A 22,687-nucleotide genomic window follows, 5' to 3' on the forward strand; every position below is an offset into this window, starting at 1 on the left:
ATGTACCTATTCGTACAGGAAAAGGCATGAGCTCCGATACGTACCTAAGCTGACCTCCCACGCTCCTTCTTTTCCAAGCTTCAATATCTGTACTTGCGATACATTTTGCCTCTCGTTTCCTCCCCCTTGGCTGTAGCGTCATCACGTACCCTGATGTACCCCATCGTGAGGATCCCGTCATTGCGGGTTCCTCCCAGATGGCCCATCAACCACGGCCACGAGCAATCTTTAAAACATGTCGTTCAAAGACAAGGACCTCCTGGTTCTGCACCCTGCCGCACCTCGCGGTCGCATCGTATCGAGGCCAGGTTTTCTTCAAGTCGAGTCTGGCTACTGAAGTTTGATGCCAGCTAGTTGCTTATGCAGCGTATCGAAATCCCCATTTTATTTATCTTTCAAGGTTCTGGACAACCGTCAGTACGAATACCCATCTTTTGCGACTGCCGTCGATACCAACCTTGCCGAGGCATAATCCCATAATTCCCATCCCGATATATCAACACAAGCTCCAAGATACGCTTACACCGCAACAATGTCGTCGTGTCGTTCCTGAATCCTCGCTATACCTGACGCAAAGTGGGCACAGAAACAAACATCCCCGCGCAGATAAAAAAAAAAAAAAAACCCCCCCCGTATCCGCAATCAAGAAATCGAATCAAGGACGTGCGTGCTCCCTCCCGGACTCGTCCAACCAGCACCTCGATTTGATCACCGATCGCACAACCCTGGCAACCAGACTTCCAGCCCGAGGTGTGGAGGACAGCCGACGGCGCAACCCATCCATCCATCCATCCGTCCATCGCCCCAAGCAAGGCGCGCGCCGTCTCACTTTACCACCGGCTGCCAACCACGCGGTACCGTCGATGCACAGCAGCAGCCGCCGTCGTGCGTTGGTGCAGCCACACTCGAGAGTCTATGTTTCACCCGCCGCCTGCCACCAAGACAAGATGTTTCCAAGGGGCCAGACAGAAGTCTATCCTCTTCTTCCTTTTGTTACTCGTTTCCGCCATCTTTTTCAATAAACATCTCTCCGGCTTGTTCCCGTACTCACCAAGGAGCTCATTGGAGCTTCTCGTACAGCATGCTTTAAGTTCTTTACTCCGCTATTCGCACGTAGCAGATAGCACCTCTTCCGACTTTTCACAACGCCAGATTCAGCACTGTCGAATCATGAACCATACAAGATCGCCTTACTATTGTAAGACGAGCTGAGAGGCACCAAAGACCTCCATCCGGAAGAACTCACCACCAGATTATCTCTTAGGGTCGAATGTCCAGTTGCCTCATTCCACAAACATACCGAGAGGTGCACTTTTCTACAGTGACTCTAAGCCAACTTACTCAGACCTCTACGCGACAGCAGTATACATATGCATAGTCTGGTTTGTATTAGTTCGCATTCATCATGTTGGTCTCGTTCTCCAGCTCTGCCTAGAGAAGTCAGCAGTCATTTTCCGTGTCTCCGTCTGAAAGCCAAGCAACAATGAAGTATCACGATCCGTCCGTATTCCCCAGCGTATTGACCAGCTGCGATACACGCGAGATGAGGCCTTTGGCAATTGGCAACTATGTAGAACGGTCTCGTGGGAGAGACAGATGTGATCTCCAGATTCCCAAACAAGGAGATAGCTCCCGATTCAAGAGAAGTCGGCGTTCTCAGCAGGCGGCCAAGGACCTGATAGAAGCCAAACACATTTACTAGCATGGGAAAGCATTCGCAATGCTACCTACGAGACTTTCGACAGATCTCTAGAGTTCATTTGCAAGTGTTTCTTCCAAACGTAGCATCCTACATAGCCCCTATGGCAGTCTCTGCAACTATTCAAGAAGATGTGGATCAGCAGCCAGACTCGGTTCTGAGAAACACTTCTTCATGGGCCTAGAAGCTCTGAGCTTGAGACTGGACAATGCGAGGTGTCAACCAAGAGTATTCTGATACGCTCGTCACTGGTCTGTAATCCCGCACCCTATATTATGGCTCAAAGGTGTTCATCGGCGAGGTTGCTAAGACGGTAAAGCAGCACAATAGACCTCGTATGAAACCATTAAGTGAGTATTAGAGATTGATGCTCCAAAGAGCCGATCAAGAGTAAGCTGATTGAAAACGCCTTGCATGTGATCACTGCTCCTCCTTTTGATATTCAATAACCTCAAAGATTATCTGGGCAATGTTCAAGAGCCGCCACCTCATTGACGACGGGGACGGATGGTATGATAGCTATACAGGCATTTGTGTATCTCTACTGAAGCTTAAAGTGGCAACCACAAGAATGGCGGACCTCGAAACATCTCGATGTAATTGACGGTAGAGATATTGCATCAACTAAGCCAGACATATCTCTCTCGGTGTAATTAGGTGCTACCGTCGCCATGAGAAGTGAAACATGTGTAAGGTGACTTGCGCAAGCTCATTGAGGGGCATTCGGAATGGGAAGCTTCATAATTCACAGCTGGCGTTAGGCGTGAGTATCTGAATCCTCGTCTCGAAGCAATTATCGATGGCGTTTCGCCTTGGAGATGGCTCATGTATGGTGCTAACATTAAGGCGCGGTCGTGTTGGAGCTTCTTTGGGATAGCCGGGAAGCACACGTTGTCAAATCCACAGAGTGATTCTTAAGAGTTCTCTGACCAGTGTCTTCATCATGATCACACGATGCATTCTACCCTGTATATCATGATCACATGATGAAGTTCACGTGAATTTGGAGTCCTGAGTGGAAGTGGTAAGGTAGGCTCATACCGGAGCCGAGGAAACTCCGGGGCCGAATGAGGCCTTGAGTATAGAGCTGACTCGGGTACGGATAGCATCAGAGATGCCTCGGGACCAGACCAGCAAAAGTTCGGATCCGATCTATCAGTACCTGATAGGAGGTGGCACTGGTGAATTAGCGAAGGTCAGGCGATATTTGCTCTCAGGTGAGGCTAAAAAGGGGGCACGGCAAGACCCGCCACCTTGGGTCAGGTCCATGCCATGCTGCTTGGGCAGTGTTGCACAATGTTGGAGAAGTTGGGGAACATTGTTGGTTGTGAGGAGAAATCCGGAAGGGCGGTATTCGGTGGTGCAAGAATCGGTCGATAATGATGTGGTTATTTAACCTCAAGCTGTGTAATCCAGATTCCAGCCACGGTCACTGGATGCGGCGGTGCGAAAGGGAAGTCAAGTGGTAGGCACAGTTTGGAGGAAACAGCGCTGCAAACCGGAAGATCAGATGACATGCACCTTTGGGCTCGACAGGGTTCAGCTGCCTTAATCGAGACTGCTATTCACCGCCGCTCGGCTGGTTCATGCAAGGGCCCCAAGGACAGAGCCGGGACGTTTCCACCGAATTTTGGTTTGTTCCTGGAGGCTTTGAGGACGATTGAGTTTCTGTGAGCTGGCAGCTTCGGATGAGGGCTCACAACCACGATATGAGAGTTTGTATTTCATCTCTGGTGCGCGATATTGTACTTGATGATTGGACTTGAAGATTGTATAAAGTTACAGCTGTCAGATGAAATGGCGGAGTGAGGTCACCGGAGACTGAGGTGTTCTGGTCAGACGGCCTCGGGAGCTTCAGGGACCGACCAAGTGGGCTTTAGGGATCCACTTGGGGTACGATACGACACGTGATTGGAGAGAAGCGAGGTGAACTGGAGCTTACGAGATTTGAAGGCGACGGTCAGCGACGTCGCGGGTGCCGGTTCTGGCCCGTGCACCGTGCTCCCCTGTCACCTCGACAACCAGGGTCTTTTTTTTTTTGGTAGGTACTCGTTCTGCTGTGCTGTCCAATGTTTCTTCCCAACTCTTTCTTCATAGCGGTGACATTGGCTGGAAACAGTTTGCATCGTGCAGCGAACTGCAGCAGCGGATGGAACCAAAGTATCGGGCTACGGAATAGAAACAGAGGGAGAGACGAATTATGAGGCAGCACGCACCCCCAAATTTTGGGACCCCCATGACCACATCAGACCTGCTCCATTGCTGTGAATCACTAGACCGGGACAGCTGTGCTGTGCTGTGCTGTGCTGTGCTGTGCTAGACTGTACTCCGGAGACGTCCAGTGAACGTGGACCTTGAAGGTGACCTTGGGACCTGGAAATAACTAACTCGGCCCCCGACCCCCAACCGGTTTGCTCCCATCTCCCGTCAATAATATCTCTGGCCTACAGCTTTGGCACTTGGAAGGATCCAATTCCAGCTTTCCGCAACGGCTGATTATTATCTATCGTGTCCATCTGCGAGTACCAATATCCCTCAACCAGGTGCAAGGCTGCAAGAGACGAACAGACAGACGCCAGACGAGTAGACGCCAGGCCACGTTGGATACCCTCTGCTGCTGTCATCTGGTCCCTCTTTGTCGCCCTCCCTTTGTCCATCTTACTTCCATCTCTCTCCTCCATCTGCCTATCTCTCTCACCCTGTCTCGAACCCTTTTTCATCCCACGTCTCGTCCTTCCTGCAGAACTCGAAGCTGCGACAATTTACCTTCCTAACCACACACGCCCCGTTGTTGACCCCCGACGCCCCGACTGCCGGCTCTCGCTCGCACGCGTCGCCCTCGGCACCCACCCCAGGTCCTCCCCCAAAACCCAAAAGCGCAGACGAAGAAAAAAATAGCCACCACGCATCAACACCTCCCATAATCGCAATCTGACAAGTTCATGCAATGTCAGGCAACACCCTTAGAGGCACGCCCAATCGCGGCCAGGCCCGTGGAGGCATCCCCTTCACCCAGAGCCCCTCCGTCACAGGCTCTGCACCTCCCGCCGCCGTATCCTCTGGCATTCCGCGCCCTGTCCTAGAAACCCAGGCTACCCAGAGCGAAGTTGGCGGCGGCGGCGGCGGTGGTAGTGGATCAGGAGTCAGTGCCAGTCGGCAGAAGCAGACCAAGAGAGATGAGGTATGATGCCCTTTTTTTCTTTTCTGATAGTACCCCACGATCACGGACGGCCATTGAATATCCATTGCCTCTCTCGTCTTCGCCGCATTTGAAGAAGAGTTGCGCAGACCGCTTGTTCGTCTTTCGTTGTCGTCGTCGCGTCTCCAGTCTTGCTAGCTATCGGACCGCGTCTTCAATCGGACCTCCAGAAGCTATTCCCACTGCAACAACTGCTACCTCCAAATGGCCAGACTTACCTACGGCGAGCTCGAAAGAGCCAGAATGCTCGACACAATGGATACTGACTACTACGTCAAGGCAATTCGCAAGAAGATGGAGAGCGATCTCTCAAAGAAGAAGCACCTCACGAGCCGAGCCCGTCACTCACGCAAAGCCCCGCCGGGAACCGTCCTCGCCTTGAAGCCTAGTCAAGCCCTGCAGATCAAGCCCGCCACCACCGTCGCCGAGGCTGCCCAGCTCATGGCCGCCAAGCGCGAGGACTGCGTGCTCGTCACCGACGACGACGACCGTATCGCCGGTATCTTCACCGCCAAGGATCTCGCCTTCCGCGTCGTCGGCGCCGGCCAGAAGCCAAACCACATCACCATTGCCGAGATCATGACCAAGAACCCCCTCTGCGCCCGCACCGACACCAGCGCCACCGACGCCCTCGATCTCATGGTCCGCAAGGGTTTCCGTCACTTGCCGGTCATGGACGAGAACCAAGATATTTCCGGTATTCTCGACATTACAAAGTGTTTCTACGATGCCATGGAGAAGCTGGAGCGTGCCTACTCGTCCTCGAGACGTCTGTACGATGCCCTCGAGGGTGTCCAGTCCGAGCTCGGCACGAGCCAGCCGCAACAGATTATCCAATACGTTGAGGCTCTGCGTTCCAAGATGTCGGGCCCGACTCTCGAGTCGGTCCTCGACGGACGGCCCCCGACAACGGTCAGCGTGAGAACCTCGGTCAAGGAGGCGGCACAGATGATGAAGGAGAACCGAACCACTGCCGTCCTGGTGCAAGATCAGGGCGCCATCACTGGTATCTTTACCAGCAAGGATGTCGTCCTTCGTGTCATTGCCCCTGGTCTTGACCCCGCGACGTGCAGCGTTGTCCGCGTCATGACGCCTCACCCGGACTTTGCTCCCATGGAAATGAGCATCCAGGCTGCTCTCCGCAAGATGCACGGTAAGCTTCTCGCATTGGTGGAGTGAAAGAAGCAATAGCTAACCAAGTATCAGACGGCCACTACCTCAACCTTCCCGTCATGAACGAGGGCGGCGAAATCGTCGGTATGGTTGACGTTCTCAAGCTCACCTACGCTACCCTCGAGCAGATCAACACCATGTCCACTTCAGACAGCGAAGGACCCGCGTGGAACAAGTTCTGGCTTTCGCTTGACGACGGCACCGAGTCCATGATGTCCGGCGAGGGCAGCCACACCCATCACACAAATCTGGGCTCACGCATCATGTCTCCCGACATCACCCGGGAGCGCATCGGCGACAGTGTTGCTCCCGGTGACTCTGCCTCCCACGTCGGCTTGGAGTCACCGCCTCGCTCCGCCGTCACCGGCAACAGCCCGGCTCAGCAGTCCCCTGCGGAACTGCCCTTCCCCTTTAAGTTCAAGGCCCCATCCGGCCGTGTGCACCGCCTGCAGGTCATCGCCTCCCAGGGTATCTCAGCGATGGTTGCCAACGTTGTTGCTAAGCTGGGAAGCGAGATCGACGCCATTGGCGGCGCTCCCGTGGCCGACGAGGGCAAGATCTCGGGTGGCTTCGCGCTCAGCTACCTCGACGACGAGGGTGACTCCGTCTCCATCACGACAGACAATGATTTGCTCGAGTCCATTCTCCTCGCCCGCCAGAGCCGTCGGGAAAAGGTCGACCTGTTCGTCCACGACCCCGAGAAGCCCCCCGTTTCCGCCGCACCCCCCACTATCGAGACCATTGCGCTCCCCACTCCTCCCATCTCCGCCACGCCCGACCTGCGCCGGAGAAGAGCCTATGATGACGAGGACGACGAGGCGGAGGATGAGGACGAGGATGAGTCTACGATCCGCAGGTCGCGTCGCGCGAAACACCACGCACCTGCCGAGAAGGAGGTCATTGCCGGCGTCCCGAATGAGCTGCTGCTTCCCGGTGCCATTGTGACGTTGGCGGTTGTCATTGTCGGTGTGTTCACGATCTCGCGCCTGACCAGTAGGTAAGGGATGTGCTATAGAGGGAGACAGACACAGAGACAAGAAAGAGGAGGATCTCAATCACGACTTTACGAGAGTCCTTGGCGAAGCATTGTAAATATGTATCGAGTATTGTTGTCTTTACTAGACTTGAGTACCCCGACGTTAAATTAATACACCGCACATCCGTTCTATGCAACTTACTGAGAATGTGAACTTTTGACATCAGTGATCATGCCGCTTGTGCTTGTATTCGTAGACACGAAGTGTCGTGACGGGAGTGTGTCGCTGCCATTGACGTGATTACCTAAGGTGTGGAGCACACCGGCAGGGGCGTTGCGGAGACTTCCGTCCAGCTTCCCCGAAAGCTCCAAAAATTGTTCCTAGGAAACTGCAGCAGCGTAACGACTCCTAAGCACCAACGCCGCCCGCCAAAACGCCATGATTGTCAGAAGCATAGTCAGCCGGCATGGTACGTGATATCCTCTCAACATCTTGAATCCAATTGATGATGTTTGTTGCTAACTCCCGTCTTCCCTTGTACAGGCAGCAGAGCCTTGCTGGCGCCAGCAGTCGCCCGATCATGCCACCGCGCCGGCATCACAACCGACGCCCTCGTCGGCGCCATGACGCCCGAGACCTTTGCAGACTTGACCACCTCTGCCGCCCTCGGCCAGATCCCAGGCCGAACCGCCGCCCCTTCGCTCCAGCACGATCCGGATGCCGTCGCCGCGCGCACCGAGGCGATTGAAGCGCGCTCCAAGACGGTGCCCAACGCCTACAACCGCTTCCGCCGCCAGCAGAACCTTCACGCCCGCGTCGGCGCCTCCGTGGGGCGGCCGTACGTCCCCTCTGCGCTGATTGAGAACCCGCCGAGTCCCAAGGACATCAGCCTCGAGCTCCTGATGGCGAGTCAGACGCACATGGGGCACCATACCTCGCGCTGGAACCCGGCGAATGCGAGGTACATTTATGGTGTGCGTCAGGGGATTCACATCATTTCGCTCGAGACGACGGCGGCGTACCTCCGTCGCGCGGCGCGCGTCGTCGAGGAGGTGGCGTACCGCGGCGGGTTGATCTTGTTTGCGGGCACGAGGAAGGGACAGATGGATATCGTGACGAGCGCGGCGAAGCTGGCGGGCGGGTGTCATTTGTTTACCAAGTGGACGCCCGGCAACATTACGAACCGCGATGTGATTAACCAGGGGAAAGAGGTGCGGATCGTGGATGAGAAGGATTTGACGCTGCAGGGGTTTGAGAGGTTGCAGAGGACGGGGAGGCCGTTGGTGCCCGACTTGATTGTGTGTTTGAATCCGAGGGAGAATTATACCATGCTGTACGAGTGTGGGTTGGCGAATGTCCCGACGATTGGGATCATTGATACGGATGCGAATCCGGATTGGGTTACGTATGCTGTTCCTGCCAATGATGACAGGTTAGTATTTCTCCTTCCCCTCCTCCTTCTCTTACGCCAAGGCTTTACACTCGAATCCCCCCCCTCAAAATTACGTTTGTTGTAACCCCGCGGACTAACGAATGTCATTTACAACAGCTACCGATCCGTCGCCGTCATCGCAGGCGTCCTCGGACGCGCGGGCGAAGCGGGCCAGAAGCGCCGTCTCGCGGCCGCGGAGAATGGCGAGTCGGAGTGGACTACCCCCTTGGAGACGCAGCGCTTCATGAAGGCCCAGGAGAAGGCGTGGAAGACGGAGTTGAAGAAGTGGGAGATGACGAGCACGTTTTCGGCACACAATAAGGGTGAGAGCGAGGAGGCGAGGCTGCTTGAGATGTTGCAGGTTGATCGGACCAAGGCTGTTGACGGTGAGCTTTGAGGCTGTCGGTAGACCGTGGCTACTACCCTTGCAGCAGGTCAGAGTACGAGGCGTGGGGAGAGATGAAGGAAAAGAACTCGAAAATCAGGCGGATGAGGAGATGTGTTTCTGCCCTGTTGTACTAGACACCTAAACAATGTATGAACATGTACCAGTATTTTTTATAGGAATTCGCCCCCTGCTGCTGTTGATGGGCGTTTGTGACTGATGCTGGGGGAGATTTCTCTTGTGTATGTGTGTGTTTGGGAGTGATGAGTTCTTGGAGGTGTATGGTTTTGGCTCATCTCATATCTGTGGTATGATTGCCTACTACTTGATTATTCTGGAAAGGAGCTTGAATTTGGATAGGCCTGGTGTGAAGACTGTAACTGAATTCAGTTCCTTTCAGATCGGTAGTGAGTGTTCTCGGCTTCAATAATTTGTCTTGCTTGGACTTGAATGAGTAAAGCTGGGCCTGAATTTGCGGATGATGGGTTCTCTCGTTCTAACACATCTCTAATTGGGGGCTTTGGAGTTGGGAGTGGTAGCTATCAAATCTTCGAGATCCTTTCGAGATTACGGCGTCTTGGGCGCAGAAGACTACCTAGTTCCTACTAGGTATATCTCAAATTTCATAGGGTCAAGGATGACATGAATCTCCCATCAGCTGCCTAGGTATGGAATAGCGGCAAACTAATATCCGTACCTCCCGCTTTCTCTCTCTCTCTCTCTCTCTCTCTCTCTCTCTCTCTCTCTACTTTGTTATTCCAATGTATTCCCAGAGTAAGTCGCAAATTCTTCAGGCAAGAGGCCTTGCTACAGAATATGACTGCTATCCAGCAGTAACGGCACGTCACACCACTTGGAAACTAATCTAGCAATTAGGAGGACTTGGCCATCTACGACATGTGTTACATAGACGACGGTATCACATTGCTGTCAGCCATTGTTGTTGGGGTAGCCATTACAACTGTGAAATAATACAAGCGAGAAGGCGAGAATAACAGTTATCATAAAGGGGATGCAGTTGGGTTAGGGCTCAAATCCGATTAGAGGTGAACCCTGGACTCTTCTTACTTCGGCATTGACCTTACGTGTTACGTATAGATGAGTACCTACTTTATGAAGGCTTCACATAAGACGAACATCTGTTTTAACCTACTCCCCGCATACGGATGGAACTAGCTCATGTCAATGTGACACTTGGAATTTGGCCTCAGTGTTCAGGGGCACTTGACGGCTGACCGGCCCTTCTGGGGCCCTTCTGGGGGCTTCTGGGGGATCTTCAGGTGCCTAGATCATAAGAACTCAACAGGAGGTGATTGGGAAGCAATGTACAAAGTAAATAAAATTTTCTTGAATGATATCGAAAGTTGGTATCTCAAAACGCTAAGAAATGTGGTATCAAGTCTAAAATGTTTTCCCCCCTTAGCAACCAAGCTGTTGTAATGGTTGAAAATCGTCGAAGAAAGAGGAAAGTATAAAAGTCATAATCATACGCTGTCGGCCAAAAAATAACGGGCCAGGTAAAAGAAGTCTTCCTCTGCCACAAATGGTTTCCCCCTTCCTGGTTGTTGCGTTTTCTCCACCTTTAACCCCAGATGGGCTCATCGCGGGGAATCTCAGGCATGGCCCGCGGTACAGGCAGAGGCTTGGGGACGTCGACGTCCCTCTTCTCGGCGGGCTTCTTGCCGCACACGTTGGCGTTGTTGCGCGCTGGGTCGGTGTTGCAGATGAGGCTGCCGCAGCAGGGCTTGTCTACTTCTGTGGTGCTGGTGAAGCAGAGACCTGGAATGAAGAAGATATACAGTCAGTCAAATGAGATCGTAGATGAGCGATCATGTGAAGCGGAGGAAGAATGACTAACCTCCTTCTGCGATGCATTGTCTCTTGATGAGGCCGAAGTCGACGCTGATGGCGGAGGCGGCGCCGACGACGGTGATGAGGGTGAGGAGTGAGAACTTCATGTTGATTGAGTTGTGATTTTGTGACCTTTTGTGTCGTGTGTTGGTTGTGTGTGGAGAGAGAATCGTATATAAGGTATCGTGTATTGCTTGCGTATACTCCGTATAGAGAGAGTGTTTGTGTGTGTATAGGTGCAACTTTGTGTATATGCGACGTGTCGTATTTTGGTGAGAGCGAATGTTATTGATAAAAGAGAGGCTAGCTGTGTGCTGTCATAGAGATAGATAGAGAACAAGCTGATAGGTTTAATGACACTATCGAAAGAATAGGAGGCGCCACGGGAAATTTCGTGGATGTCAATAGCGCTATATAACCTTAGTCCAACCTTCTCTGATTGATTACCACCCATCAATTAACCACCCCTCCCCCCTCCCCCTACCTGCCGGGCTCCGGGCCAACACCCTTCCTTGACTCGAATTAAAGAAGAGAAGTCGCAATCGGGAGCGCGGGAAACAACGACCTGTGCTGGCCTCGACCGATCGAGGCTGTGTAGTGATGGTACCCGCCAATCTGCATCAAATTTCGCACCCCCAATCTTGAACCAAAGTTTGACCCCCTTCCAGATCTCTGGGCGGCCTGGGCTTTTCCTGAGCCTTCTGTGTGGTGTGTGTGCGCGTGAGTGTCCGTCAGATGAGCAGAGCGCAACGACCAGACGACCAGACGTACGCGTACGCTTGCTCGTTTGGCACGGCGTCGCAAGTTTCGGCAGGATGAAAGTCACAGGGTTACGCCCGTCTCACGTACCGGTTCCCGAGTTCGTCGCAATGTGTCTGGTGTCTATCCCGCCCTTCTTCTTCTCCCACTCCTTGCTTCACCCCGCGGACGCGGAGTTTTGGAGGGGGGTGGGAGGACCGTCTACACGGTAGGCCGGTATGCCGGTACTTTACACTACCTTGGGCACACCAGGCAAAAAGGCAACGCCATTCACCGAGAAAAGGAAAGAGGGGAGGTACAGGCCGGAACAGAGTTCATGGCCATCCCGGGCTGCTTGGGGGACAGGTTGTAACTTGCGCGAGCAGAACACACGCAGTTTCAGGACTGAGTCCGATGTCGTGGGCCGGCCAATCGGGTGGCCGCGGGGTTCACGTTTTCGAAAAAGAAGGTTACTAAATATATATATGAAGTCTGGTGCCGTCTGGAGTTGGTGAAGTTGGGATGATGAGGTGGCCTCCTCCTGGCAAGACTAACATCCGTTCACCGAAACTGCGGTAAAAAAGAACAACTCAATAGAGTGCGAAGACGAAGGCACGGTTCTGGCAAGCAACGGCAAGGCTGGCAAAGGGCATGCTCAACGGGGATTATGCTCGCCAGCCCTGCCGAACAGGCCGGCATACATGCACCGCGGGGGGAATGCTGCACACCCAATCACGTCGTGTGCAGTACGTCTTTGCTTTTTGAATGATTGAAAGTCTGTGAATTGTAATTGAGAGAGAGGTCCACTCTGATCTCCGCGCCCACGAGGCCAGATAGATGGATGATCACGCATGGCGAGCGGGCATGAGGGAAAAAGCACGAACCACGACGGGATGGTCCATAAAATCGTGAGCATTATCGGTCCTGCCGACCAGATACCGGAGGACACACAACCCGTCGCCCGCTGAGGGAGGCTATAATCGTCTCGTCAGTCGCATTCCAATCCATCCGTCTCTCTTCTTGGAGACCCGCTGACTTTTTGAGGGATCCGAACGCCGTGGAACTTCAACACCCTCTTAGCTCATTACCTTTCTGTCAACCCAACATCAATCCAAACGCCCCAAGAATCTTGGGTAGCACGCAAGAAGAAGAAGAAGAAGAAGAAGAAGAAGAAACCGAGTCCAAGCAGAAAAGGCAATACGAACAGGTTTCAAAAACGCAAAGCAGTGTGTTCTTTTTTTTTTTTAAAGTTTCAATCCTTACGTATACTAGAAAATCCGAAAATTACGTCAAGTCTTGGCAACCCCCTGTCTTCTCGCGTTTCCAGGATGATGTGGCCTTCCGTCAGAAAGATGAGACGGGAAACTTTGGAAGCATGTTCGCCCCGGCCGTTGTTCGCCGGCGCGCATTGTTGCACAGAACACACGCCGCCCCCACGAATCGTGGAAGCCTTCGTGCTTGAACGAGAGCTTGACTCAAGGGAAGCAAAAGGCTTACTGTAATCACGCACAGTTCATAGTGCTAGCGGAACCAAACTTCAAAGACCTCATTTTTTTTTCCGCGAAGGGGGAAAAAAAAACTCAAAAAAAAAACTCTGGCCTTGGTCAAATTTATGGCCGCGTCATTTTAACCGCTTTCATTTAAGCCAAGGCATCTCTTAGATTTGGCCGAGAAAGCCTTTTGAGATTGGGCACGGCTTTAGTGCGCCCCGCCTATCCCGGACGGAACGCAGCGCCCCGATTGACGGGCCCGAAGTATGCCCCCACTCTATCTGCCATCCGTCCCGGCACTCGGCTCCGTGCCCCCAATTTGGGATGGCATAAGCAAGATCGGAGAAGGACAGTAAACGATGGAGGTACTGAGAACTCACCTATGAGAGTAGTGTTCTCCCCCAGCTCTATCAACCTTGATGACAGACTTGCGCGGAATCTAGCTTTCGAGGGGCAAAAGAATAGGTATCAAATAAACGCAACCTAGCAGCAAGGTACTAAGCCGGGTTATGCTTCTAATGAACTCATTTATATGAGCAAAGTCTGGATTGCGGACATGCTTACTTGCCATGTAAGGAATTTATGAAAAGTCTATCGAGTAGATGAAATGAAGAAAAGAACAAATCCGCCGCCGCCGCCCTACTCCATGGTATTCAAGACGCCAAACAGACCCCCCGTCGCCGCCAGGTCGCACTACTCTCGCCCGTGGAGTATCACCCATTGATAAACTCTATCGAATAAACATCCTTCTCCCTCCCGTCCTTCTCTCCCATAACCGCATCCACCCCCACCCCCTCGCCAACATCATCATCATCCCCCTGCTCGATCAACATATCCAGGTCCCGATCCACAGCAGCCGCCTCCTCCGCCGACACTCCCAGATCCCCTATTTCCCCTACCTCCTCCTCCGCTTCCGTCGCGTTAAGTAGCGCCTGGAAGTCGGTATGATGAGGGTGGTACGGGTTATAAGGGTTCTCATGGTGATGGTGATGATGGAGATCATGATGTGACGTCGGCCCTGGCGGCTGTAGCCCGCCAATAATCTGGGGATCAATCGGCTGGAAGGACTCGTCTTGTAGCATAGGGTTGTGGTGCGGGTGGCCACGCGGCAAGGGGGATGCTGAGGGGTCGCGGAGGGTGTGGGAGGGCGGTAGGGAGGTGACTTCCGCGTAAGGAGATGATCTTGGAGGTGAAAGGGGCGGAAGGTGGTGGTGATGTGGGTGTTGGAGCGAAAGGACGTGGTCTGTGGCGCCGAGGACAGTTGAGGGAGGTCCTGATGATAAGCCCGGCGGCGGCGGCGGCGGTGATGTAGAATGAGTGTGATGAAATGAAGTATTCGTGAGGGGATTCACAACCGGTGCAGGCGGCGGCGCGACAGAAGCAGTAGCAGCAGCAGCAGCCAACGCCGCCGCCGACCTCCCCTTGGCACCGCTCCCGTTCCCAGCCCCCGGCGCAGGCGTCTTGCCGAGCTCCTTACACTCAGCGCAATTCCGAATCACGTCGCTCGCCGTCTCCTTGATGCGGCTCCAGTGGTACTTCTCCGCAATCGTCGCCGTCGTCTTGTTGATCCCGCCGTGGCCGGCGGCATGCACCTCGCGCGCAATCTCGTACTGCCTCCTCGGGTCCGGCACGACCTCCTTGTCCTTGAGCATCAGCCTCTCGCTTCCGCCGCCGGCCTCCCCCTCGCCAACCAGCTTATAGTGCGTCGCCGCGCTCCGGAGCCTGCTTTTCTCGGCGCGGTCAGCACCCGCCGGATACCGTCCGTATTTCAAATAAAACTTGATCTTGTCGAAACGCTCTTCACTCACGAGGTCCTCCGACTCTGCGCCGTTGCTGCCGGGGACGGGAAGGTCCCGCCCGTAGATGATGGCGTCGATGAGCGTGCCCGGGTACGAGGCGAGGTTGCCGCATCCCTTTACGCGGCCGATGCGCTTGAAGCCGAGGGCGTCCCAAATCTTGCACGAGGCGACGTTGGTCTCGTAAACGAGGTTGAAGACGGAGTAGGTGTAGCCCAGCTTGGGCGCCCAGTCGATGTAGCACTCGCCCATGAGGCGGCCTACGCCGCGGTTGCGCGAGGCGTCGGTGACGAGGAAGCCTGCGTTGCATACGTGGCTGCTGCGGCCGGGATAGTTTGGCTTGATGTAGAAGCTGCCGAGACACTCGCGGGACCAGTCCATGTCGTCGTTGAGCTCCGCGTGCGGCTGCTCAATGTTGCCCAATAACATGACGGCGCCGAAATTCTGGAACCAGTAGGCGCCGAATTGTTCGGCCGTCATGGTCTCCATCATCGGGTAGGTGTCGCCGCCCTCAATCTCCTTGTTGAGCTGGTCACTGAGATAGCGCACCAGAGATGGGGGAACTTCATGACGCGAGGCAAAGGGGATGATTGTGGCGACGGTCTGGCGATCGCGGAGCGTCACTTGACGTGGGGTGATGTCGGCCGGCAGGGAGGGGTTCATCGGGTCCGGGTACGGCGTTACCCCGGACACCCGGTAGATGGTGGGGCTCGCCGGATCATCTAGCATGGCCGGCATTTTCGGGGTGTGAAGGTACTGACTCGGCGGGGGGCGGATCGGCACCGCAGGGGCCTTCCTTCAATACAAAGCTCCGCCTGACGAGGGGTAGGTAGACTGTAGTAGGTAGCTCCTGTTGGCCGTTTGCGCCGGACTGAGTTCGCGATACTGACTTTTGTAACACAAAAAGTCAACAGTTAGTTAACATTTCACACGTGTATAGCAGGAGGGAGAGCAGCGGTCAATAAAGAAAATACGCGCATATACCAAAAAACCTCATGCCTGCACAGGACAAGCTCCCGTCTTTCTCCCCTCGAGGCCCCTCGCCTTCCTCCATGATATCTGATATCTTACACGGAGCCAAAGGCGGGGAAATTTGGAAGAATAGAAAAAATGCAGGTTGGATTTGTAAGGAAAGGCTGCAAGTAAGCCTACCGAAAATCTGATCTGACTCTGCTCAATGCCGACTTACTTCCCCAAAATTGAGACGGAGAGAGCGAGAGAGAGAGAGAGAGAGGGGGGAAGAGAGAGAAAGCAAGACACCCCCTCGGCCAAACTGCCGATTTGCGCGCAAAATGCAGGCCCAGCAAAAAAAAAAAAGCAGAGACCGCGTGGTGGTACGGATACACTGGTGGCTTTCGCTGCACTTGGTAACGATCGGTCAAGGTAAGGGAAAACCGCCTTGCCGTTTTTCAGCTTTTGCGATGACACCACAGCTGCTAGCATGCACGAATGCCTGACCTTGGCGGGGTGTGTGGAAATCGGAGCTGCTGCTGTGCTGTGCTGTTGCTTGTACGTGCTGAAATGTTCGTTGATGATGTGTTTCTGGACCTGAGGCCTGAGGGGTGGAGGGGTTAAAGGAGGGAGGGGAAATGCGCAGGTTGCGAAGTTTTCAAACCCGGACTTGGGACTTGGGGGAGATGATCGAGTTATGTAATGGATCCTGTGCCACAGCAGTCGGCGCCACATTGTGGCTAAATCATATGTGGTTTGTCAAAACACATGAAGATGTCTCTACCATCATGACCTTGATATTCATCCTCATCAGGAGATAAACAACTCACAGGTAACCCAAAAGAACTCCATTAATCTCTTTACAAGATTCCCAAAGCTACTGTATCGATTCGATGGTATATTACATGAACATGCCTTAGGTAGGACCGAGATGTTTCCTTCACATTGGGGATTTGCCCGAACTGTGATACGAGTCTCGCAATCCAGTTTCTCATCAGGATCTACCATATCAATCTTTTTTTTCTTGATCGACGTCTGTCACTTATCAAACGAGGATCAAAAATGTAGTCAATATTGATTACGGTCGCTCAGCGTAGCAAAGCGTGGACTTGTTAATCTAGTATAACAATGATCCAACTTACAAGGATTTGGAATTCTTTCTTAACGCTCTCGAGTTTTGACGACGCCTTCTCCGTGCAGCAGATTTGTAGTAACGTGACAGCGTGGGCTTCCAGCACTGTTGTATCTAAGTGTCATGGGCTGTGTAGCCTTGGTGTTTTCAAAGCCGCTATGATACAATAATTGAACAGACATAAACCCTCAAGTTCTCTATCTTGCCTACAGTCTATGGAATATACAGAATTTAAGTCTCGGGCGCTATCAAGAGCCACACACATCAAAGCTGTTGGACTTCATGCGCATATGCCACTCCGTCATTGACACCATCAGCGCTGGATCAACATTCCTATTCGCCTTGATAAAGACAGTCTCATAGGGATGGATGTTGCTCCCGAAATACTTCTTGTCCCACAAAAGGTCACCGGAATCTGGATGCTCTTTGCAGTACTCTTCTACTCCCTCTTCGGAATGTAGAGCAGTCATCATGGCGTCGACTTTGTAGCCGGCGTTCATGATCAGGCCTGTCGTTCCGACTTCGGCATGAACGGCGGCGTTCCAGTCCGCGTAACACCCGCTGAGACCGACGGGGGCGTCTTTGCTTCCGAATCGGTCGTCTTCAGACGCGGTTGTTGCGACTGTGGGGTCCAGAAGGATGCTCATACCGACGTCGTCGGTGGCAAAGATCATGGACTGAACGTGCAGTCTGGGTATGCAGTTGAGTGTCATTCCGACCAGCTGTGGGAAGAAATCGTCTTAGAACCGATGTCACTTCAATATCAAAACACAAGAGACTTACTTTGGTTGTCTCCGTCACCTTGCTCAGGTACAAATCCGACCAGCAAGACGAGCTCCACGCCGGTAAGAATGGCCCTCGAATGCTGGCGTTCATCGTGATGAACCTCTTATACTTTTTCCATAGGTCGTCCTTCTTCAAGACTTCGCCAATCGCACCCATGTCGAAGCAGGTGTTATCCCGCTTGACGATGCTGATATTTGGCAGATCGGGGATGGTGCTAGACGCGTTCGCATCTCCGTTGAATATAAATACAAAGTCTGCGCCATTGTGGATGCCCTTATTGACAAAGTAGTCCAGGTTTGCCCGCGCGCTCTCGGAGTCATGATAAGCATACACGATGAGCGGTCGGTCTTTTGAAGGCGCGCTTTGTTGGTCTGAAGTTGCGGGTTTAGGCGAGGAGCCATGCGCGATGGATTCAGGGATCGCGGGCTTTATGAGGGGACACCCCTGGTTAGCCGCCGGACCCAACAAACCTCGATTGCTACGGTGCAGGACCAGAATCGCTCTCGAGAAAAGGGAAAAGAACACACCAGTTGGAACGGCAGGATCCACCAGGCCGATATCAGGAAGACGGCCGTAAGAAGGCCAATCTTTAGAGGTGTGCAGTGCACCCCGAGAGACGGCATTTTCGGAAGCGCTCGTCGTGAAGGGAAGGCTTAAGGTGTATATCGTCTAGAGAGGAAGAAGAGAACGCTTGGCCGGGCTCTATGGAGATTTGGGCTCAAGATAACGTGGGAGCGGCGCGGCAGGGAAGTCTAGACTGACGTGGAAGTGGACGACATGATTGCGAGTTGAGCCCCTGAGTGGTCAGACAACCCCTGCCATGTGGACAAGACCAATTATAGGACCCGCAAACGGAGTGTGGGAGCGACCGGCGCAAGCGCTCACGGATGCTGACGAGCTAAAAAGAGTTGGTTGGGGTGAGCGGAGAATGAGATCTTGTGTGAAGCGAGTTTATAGATTTATACTAATTCAACAAGGTATGGAAGTTGAGGTCAACACCATGAAAGGGTCAACACGATTATTGCGACTTGTCTGAAGATACCGCAATGCTGAGGCTGTGAGATTAATCACGCAGATCGTTTCACACCCATGAAAGCATCAAGCATTCTTTCAGGCAGCAGGTCAGCAAGTCAAATTCAAGGGCGATTGCGTTGGTTGAGTCTGCCGATGTTGGCTTGGCTGTTGGCGCCTTGCATTTCGAACTGCATCGAACCCCTGGATAGAGGCACCGAATCTGGCAGATATGTGGAGATCACTGCGCATCTTTGGCTCAGCCTGATATTCTGGCCCGCAGCTGAACGAATCACGCATGGCAACATTTCGGTGTTGGTGCAAGTTGAAGTTGCTGTGCCATGATTTTGAGACGCTTCCGTCAAACCCCGGTGGGTTTGACAATCAGTGCTTTTGTTCGTTAAAGAGTCTATGCTACTAGTTCGCTGCGCCATCGCGGTTTCTTTTCTTTCTGTCTCTGCTTTCCGTTGCTTCCCAAATGTCAAGGCTGAGCCGAATCGATTTCGGAATAGTTCGCGATGTCTCAAGCCGGTGTAAGTGTCTACCAACAGCCGGGGAACAACACTTCAGCCTTGGGGTTACACAAACATTGAGATGAACAACTAACTAACCTGATTTGACGACCTAGGACCATGGCACCCAACCGCATCATCAAACCCACGAGCAACCAGGCCTAGAAGTTGTACCAGACGGACAACGCAATTACACACGCGCGGAAGACTGGTCCGGACTCCAGGTCGACAGCCGCCCTTACTATGTCGATGGTGGCAAAGAAGCGTTAAATAATCACAATGACAGCGAGAAAATACCCGTAACTTCGGAGCAAGACGGAGTCGAAGAGCTTGAATCTAAACAACCAAGGCGAAGAGGACGGCTATGGCTCATGATTGGAGGAATTGTACTCCTCCTGGTGACTGCAGCAGCCATCATCGGCGGAATGATGGGAGCCAAGGCGGCGAATGCATCAAAAGTCGACAATTCGTTGCCCACGAGCGAGGCTAGCCCTACCAGCACACCGACTCCCACAACGACAACAAAATTACAATCAATACGTCAGGGGTCGCCACTCGCCGTCACTGGATGGGGCCAGTCTGGAGGTGTGGAGGTGTTTCTCTTTTACCAAGATCACGATTATCAAGTACACCGGTCCACGTATGACACCACGAAGACGAGCGGAAACTCGTCATGGCAGACGCCCGATAAATTCAACTCTTTTGCAGATGCGAGTACTCGCTTAGGGGCGAGTATAATTCAATACGATAGTTCATACCAGGTAGGCAACTTCCAATCACTATTCGAAGCCGGGCGTGAATGAGGACTAACAGAGCGGTCTTCGAAGCCGCAAACTGAAGTCTTCTACACAAACGATGAAGGCCGTGTGCTTGGCGTGAGCATAAACGATGCACTGAGCCCAAATTCCGAAGAAGACAGTATTAAGAGCATGGTTTTGAGCTCCCGTGTCAACGGTAGCGTCGCAGCTTATTGGCCCTGGGTTTTGTACCAGGAAAGTACTGGTGGAATTGTTGAGGTGCGAAACCGCCTTCGCTCTGAATTCGCACCAGCAGCCGAGTGGGACAAGAAGAGACTCAACGCTACTGCGGATAGTGATAGCCGGCTAGCATTGGTTCCGTTGTCGGCCAATTTCAGCAAGATTGCCGTTCAAGGAGGTTATGGAATATTTTACCAGACTAGTGGCGGCTTGGTTGCGTTGATACCGGATCTTGGATCAGATCTGCTCGCTGCAGATTATGCAGACAGTTGGCCTACAGGTATGCTTCAAAATTTCATCGTATCCAAAGTCTATCAACACAGCTGATCCGTCAAAGGCTTCCCGACTGTCACGAATATGCCAGGAGGCGCGCCCTTTGCTGCATTCTCAGTTCCCAGATCCTCGGATACTCTGCAGAGAGTCTTCACTTACGTCCTTTACCTCGACAACGATGCAAACATCAACGTCATTTATAACGATGCTTCCTCCTGGGTTATTGTCCAACCAGCCGCCCTGAAGGACGTCGACAAGGACACAGACATTACCTGTCTCATCATGGCCACTACGTACCGCGACTCTTTCCAGCAAACAGTGGTACTTGGAGAAGAAGCTTTCGACCCAAGGTGCTACTTTCAACGTGGAGGCTTAGTGAGAGAAGTGATTTTGGGCAGTAATAATAAGTGGGCGGATAATGGCTATGTGCCCATATCCTAGTGATGTTCGACTAGACATGTTTCACGCGTTACACAGAGAGCAGTTACTAGCAATGCCTAATGATTGTACTCTAGAAATAGAACTCTTGCTGCGGTCACGGGTCCAGTCCACAAGCAGTAATTTAATGCAAGTTAGAGTCAAACTTTAAGTGCCTTCGACTAGAGTAACAAGAAAAAAAAAATCATGCTTTTGTGATGATTATGTTAAAGCCTCCTACTGTACAACGAGGTATACACTGAACACAAATATTACATGGCAATCTGAAAGCAGCATGTACCGCAAATCAAAGTTTTTGGAAAGCCCGACATGTCCAAAAAAGCATTTTCAAATATCTTTGTCAAGTCGTAAGAATAGCTCAGAAAACTAGTAGAGATTTATTCTTTGTATTTCACTGAGCCAGAGGTTCACCTTTAGAGCAATTGCCCAAGTGCCCGCAACGCATTCTTTCATTATTGCCAAAAAAAATCAGGAGAACAACTATGTTCAGAGCAGGCTACAAGTTGACTTCCGCTGGAAAAAGTTGTATGATTTGTTGGATTATCGACGCCTCTGTATACCTATATAAAGAACACTATTAGCAAACGAAAATACGTAACGCGACAAAACTGTTATGTCGCATTCGGGCATTCGATGGCTTTGATTTCACTGGTCAACTCTAGAGCTCCTCTGGTCTAGGCTTCAAAGCCTTTTGACCAATGCCAGAAGGGCAAGGTTTCAATTTTTCAAGCATGACTTCGCCGCCTTACGCTGTAAGTCTCAACGGGTGTAGACGTCCACAGATCACTCGTGTAAGATAGGTGATGTACTTACCTACATGCGGTGCCGCCGATGATGACTGTTGTTGAAGCTCTACGGACACAAGAACGGACTATCTCGACCTCAAGTCACGTGCTTGCCTCACTTCTACAACTCAGTATCCACGAAGCACGATAAATCGACCAGGCTAGAATCCGACCGTTGACATTGCTCCATAGCGTCGATGTTGGAACCGCCTGTCATCCATGAGCACCTTGCTCCATTTGCGGCACTTTTTTCACCCAACTTCGCCGGGCCGTTAGGATATAAGGCAAGGCGCGCCACGCAACGCAGGGGAAAGAAAAAAACTCAAAAAGAGCCCGGCGTTCTTTAAGTCCCATCGGACGAACTCTTCGCAGCTGAAAAAGAGCACACTAGCGCTTGGCATCCACCGAGCTTAACGGACTCTTGGGGCCAGGTACCATTTTGCCCACACTACCCTGGCTCAGCGCTTCAGGACTCAGGAGGTCGGTCCGGGAAACGCGCGGCCACGGTCCCTCCTCTCCCCATCTTCGACTCGTCACTCGGCGGGAAAAGCCTTGGGGGGGCTTCTTCCTCTTTGGGACATTGGGTCGGGTTCGAGAATACCCACGTACCACTTCCGGAAGTGCAATCACGATTCGGGACGTCCCTGCTGAGGCTGTGTTACGTGTATTTCTGCGATGCATGTGGAAAATTTTCCATTGGCGGCAACAGGGACGAAGTAAGGTTACGAAGGGAAAGGGGATCAATCATTCGATAAGGCATGGTAAGGAGCATAAGGCAAATTGGGCTCAGAGAGAGCATGTGCGGCGCAAATCACACGCCCAACGCAAAAGTTACTTAATAAAAGTCACACATGGCACAACTGACAGCTGTACTACGTAGTTGACCTCCCCGCTGGGACCGGATAGGACATCTTCAGCTCGTGGCGAAAAAACTCAGAAAAAGGAAGATCAGAGATGATCAGGGCCAGTTCGAGGCCCTAGGTTCCTCTCCTGGCTCTCAGTGGATGACGCAAGAAGCATGCGTGCCTGAGATTTTGGCGGGAGACGGGGCCTAGAACCTTTTTCGGCCTCAAAGGCTGAGC

The 22,687-nt window shown here is 52.6% G+C and overlaps 6 protein-coding genes across 6 annotated transcripts; 2 read left to right on the forward strand and 4 right to left on the reverse strand.

The window, feature by feature from the left end:
- Window positions 1–4,646: 4,646 nt before the first annotated feature.
- On the forward strand, window positions 4,647–8,877 carry BDP55DRAFT_633579 (uncharacterized protein; the record flags this gene model as incomplete). Its single annotated transcript, XM_060572576.1, has 6 exons — window positions 4,647–4,880; window positions 5,037–6,051; window positions 6,105–7,068; window positions 7,462–7,517; window positions 7,592–8,480; window positions 8,598–8,877. 6 exons carry the CDS (start codon window positions 4,647–4,649, stop codon window positions 8,875–8,877), a joined length of 3,438 nt encoding a protein of 1,145 aa, XP_060427976.1.
- A 1,570-nt stretch (window positions 8,878–10,447) lies between these two features.
- On the reverse strand, window positions 10,448–10,823 carry BDP55DRAFT_730119 (uncharacterized protein; the record flags this gene model as incomplete). The annotated part of the gene is made up of 2 exons (XM_060579652.1): window positions 10,448–10,644; window positions 10,724–10,823. The coding sequence occupies 2 exons, from the start codon at window positions 10,821–10,823 to the stop codon at window positions 10,448–10,450; spliced, it is 297 nt and encodes a 98-aa protein (XP_060427977.1).
- Window positions 10,824–12,039: 1,216 nt separating this feature from the next.
- BDP55DRAFT_195302 (uncharacterized protein) lies at window positions 12,040–12,634 on the reverse strand. The gene is made up of 2 exons (XM_060565908.1): window positions 12,543–12,634; window positions 12,040–12,428 (listed from the first exon to the last, which is right to left on the reverse strand). Exon 2 carries the CDS (start codon window positions 12,368–12,370, stop codon window positions 12,110–12,112), a length of 261 nt encoding a protein of 86 aa, XP_060427978.1. The 5' UTR covers window positions 12,371–12,428; window positions 12,543–12,634; the 3' UTR covers window positions 12,040–12,109.
- Window positions 12,635–13,657: 1,023 nt separating this feature from the next.
- BDP55DRAFT_555196 (uncharacterized protein) lies at window positions 13,658–15,478 on the reverse strand (the record flags this gene model as incomplete). The annotated part of the gene is made up of 1 exon (XM_060569465.1): window positions 13,658–15,478. One exon carries the CDS (start codon window positions 15,476–15,478, stop codon window positions 13,658–13,660), a length of 1,821 nt encoding a protein of 606 aa, XP_060427979.1.
- A 1,593-nt stretch (window positions 15,479–17,071) lies between these two features.
- Window positions 17,072–18,232, reverse strand: BDP55DRAFT_730121 (uncharacterized protein; the record flags this gene model as incomplete). The annotated part of the gene is made up of 3 exons (XM_060579653.1): window positions 17,072–17,545; window positions 17,607–18,035; window positions 18,137–18,232. The coding sequence occupies 3 exons, from the start codon at window positions 18,230–18,232 to the stop codon at window positions 17,072–17,074; spliced, it is 999 nt and encodes a 332-aa protein (XP_060427980.1).
- A 906-nt stretch (window positions 18,233–19,138) lies between these two features.
- BDP55DRAFT_695063 (uncharacterized protein) lies at window positions 19,139–20,823 on the forward strand (the record flags this gene model as incomplete). Its single annotated transcript, XM_060577425.1, has 4 exons — window positions 19,139–19,153; window positions 19,249–19,893; window positions 19,960–20,389; window positions 20,447–20,823. 4 exons carry the CDS (start codon window positions 19,139–19,141, stop codon window positions 20,821–20,823), a joined length of 1,467 nt encoding a protein of 488 aa, XP_060427981.1.
- Between the last annotated feature and the right edge of the window lie 1,864 nt (window positions 20,824–22,687).

Source organism: Colletotrichum godetiae (genome assembly GCF_030913485.1).
Source record: "Colletotrichum godetiae strain CBS 193.32 chromosome Unknown BDP55scaffold_28, whole genome shotgun sequence".
NCBI lineage: Eukaryota > Fungi > Ascomycota > Sordariomycetes > Glomerellales > Glomerellaceae > Colletotrichum > Colletotrichum godetiae.

What these genes read in the sequence shown, in the direction of transcription:
- BDP55DRAFT_195302 (XM_060565908.1), bottom strand. Translation starts at nt 12,370, where the DNA reads ATGCTCACGATTTTATGGACCATCCCGTCGTGGTTCGTGCTTTTTCCC.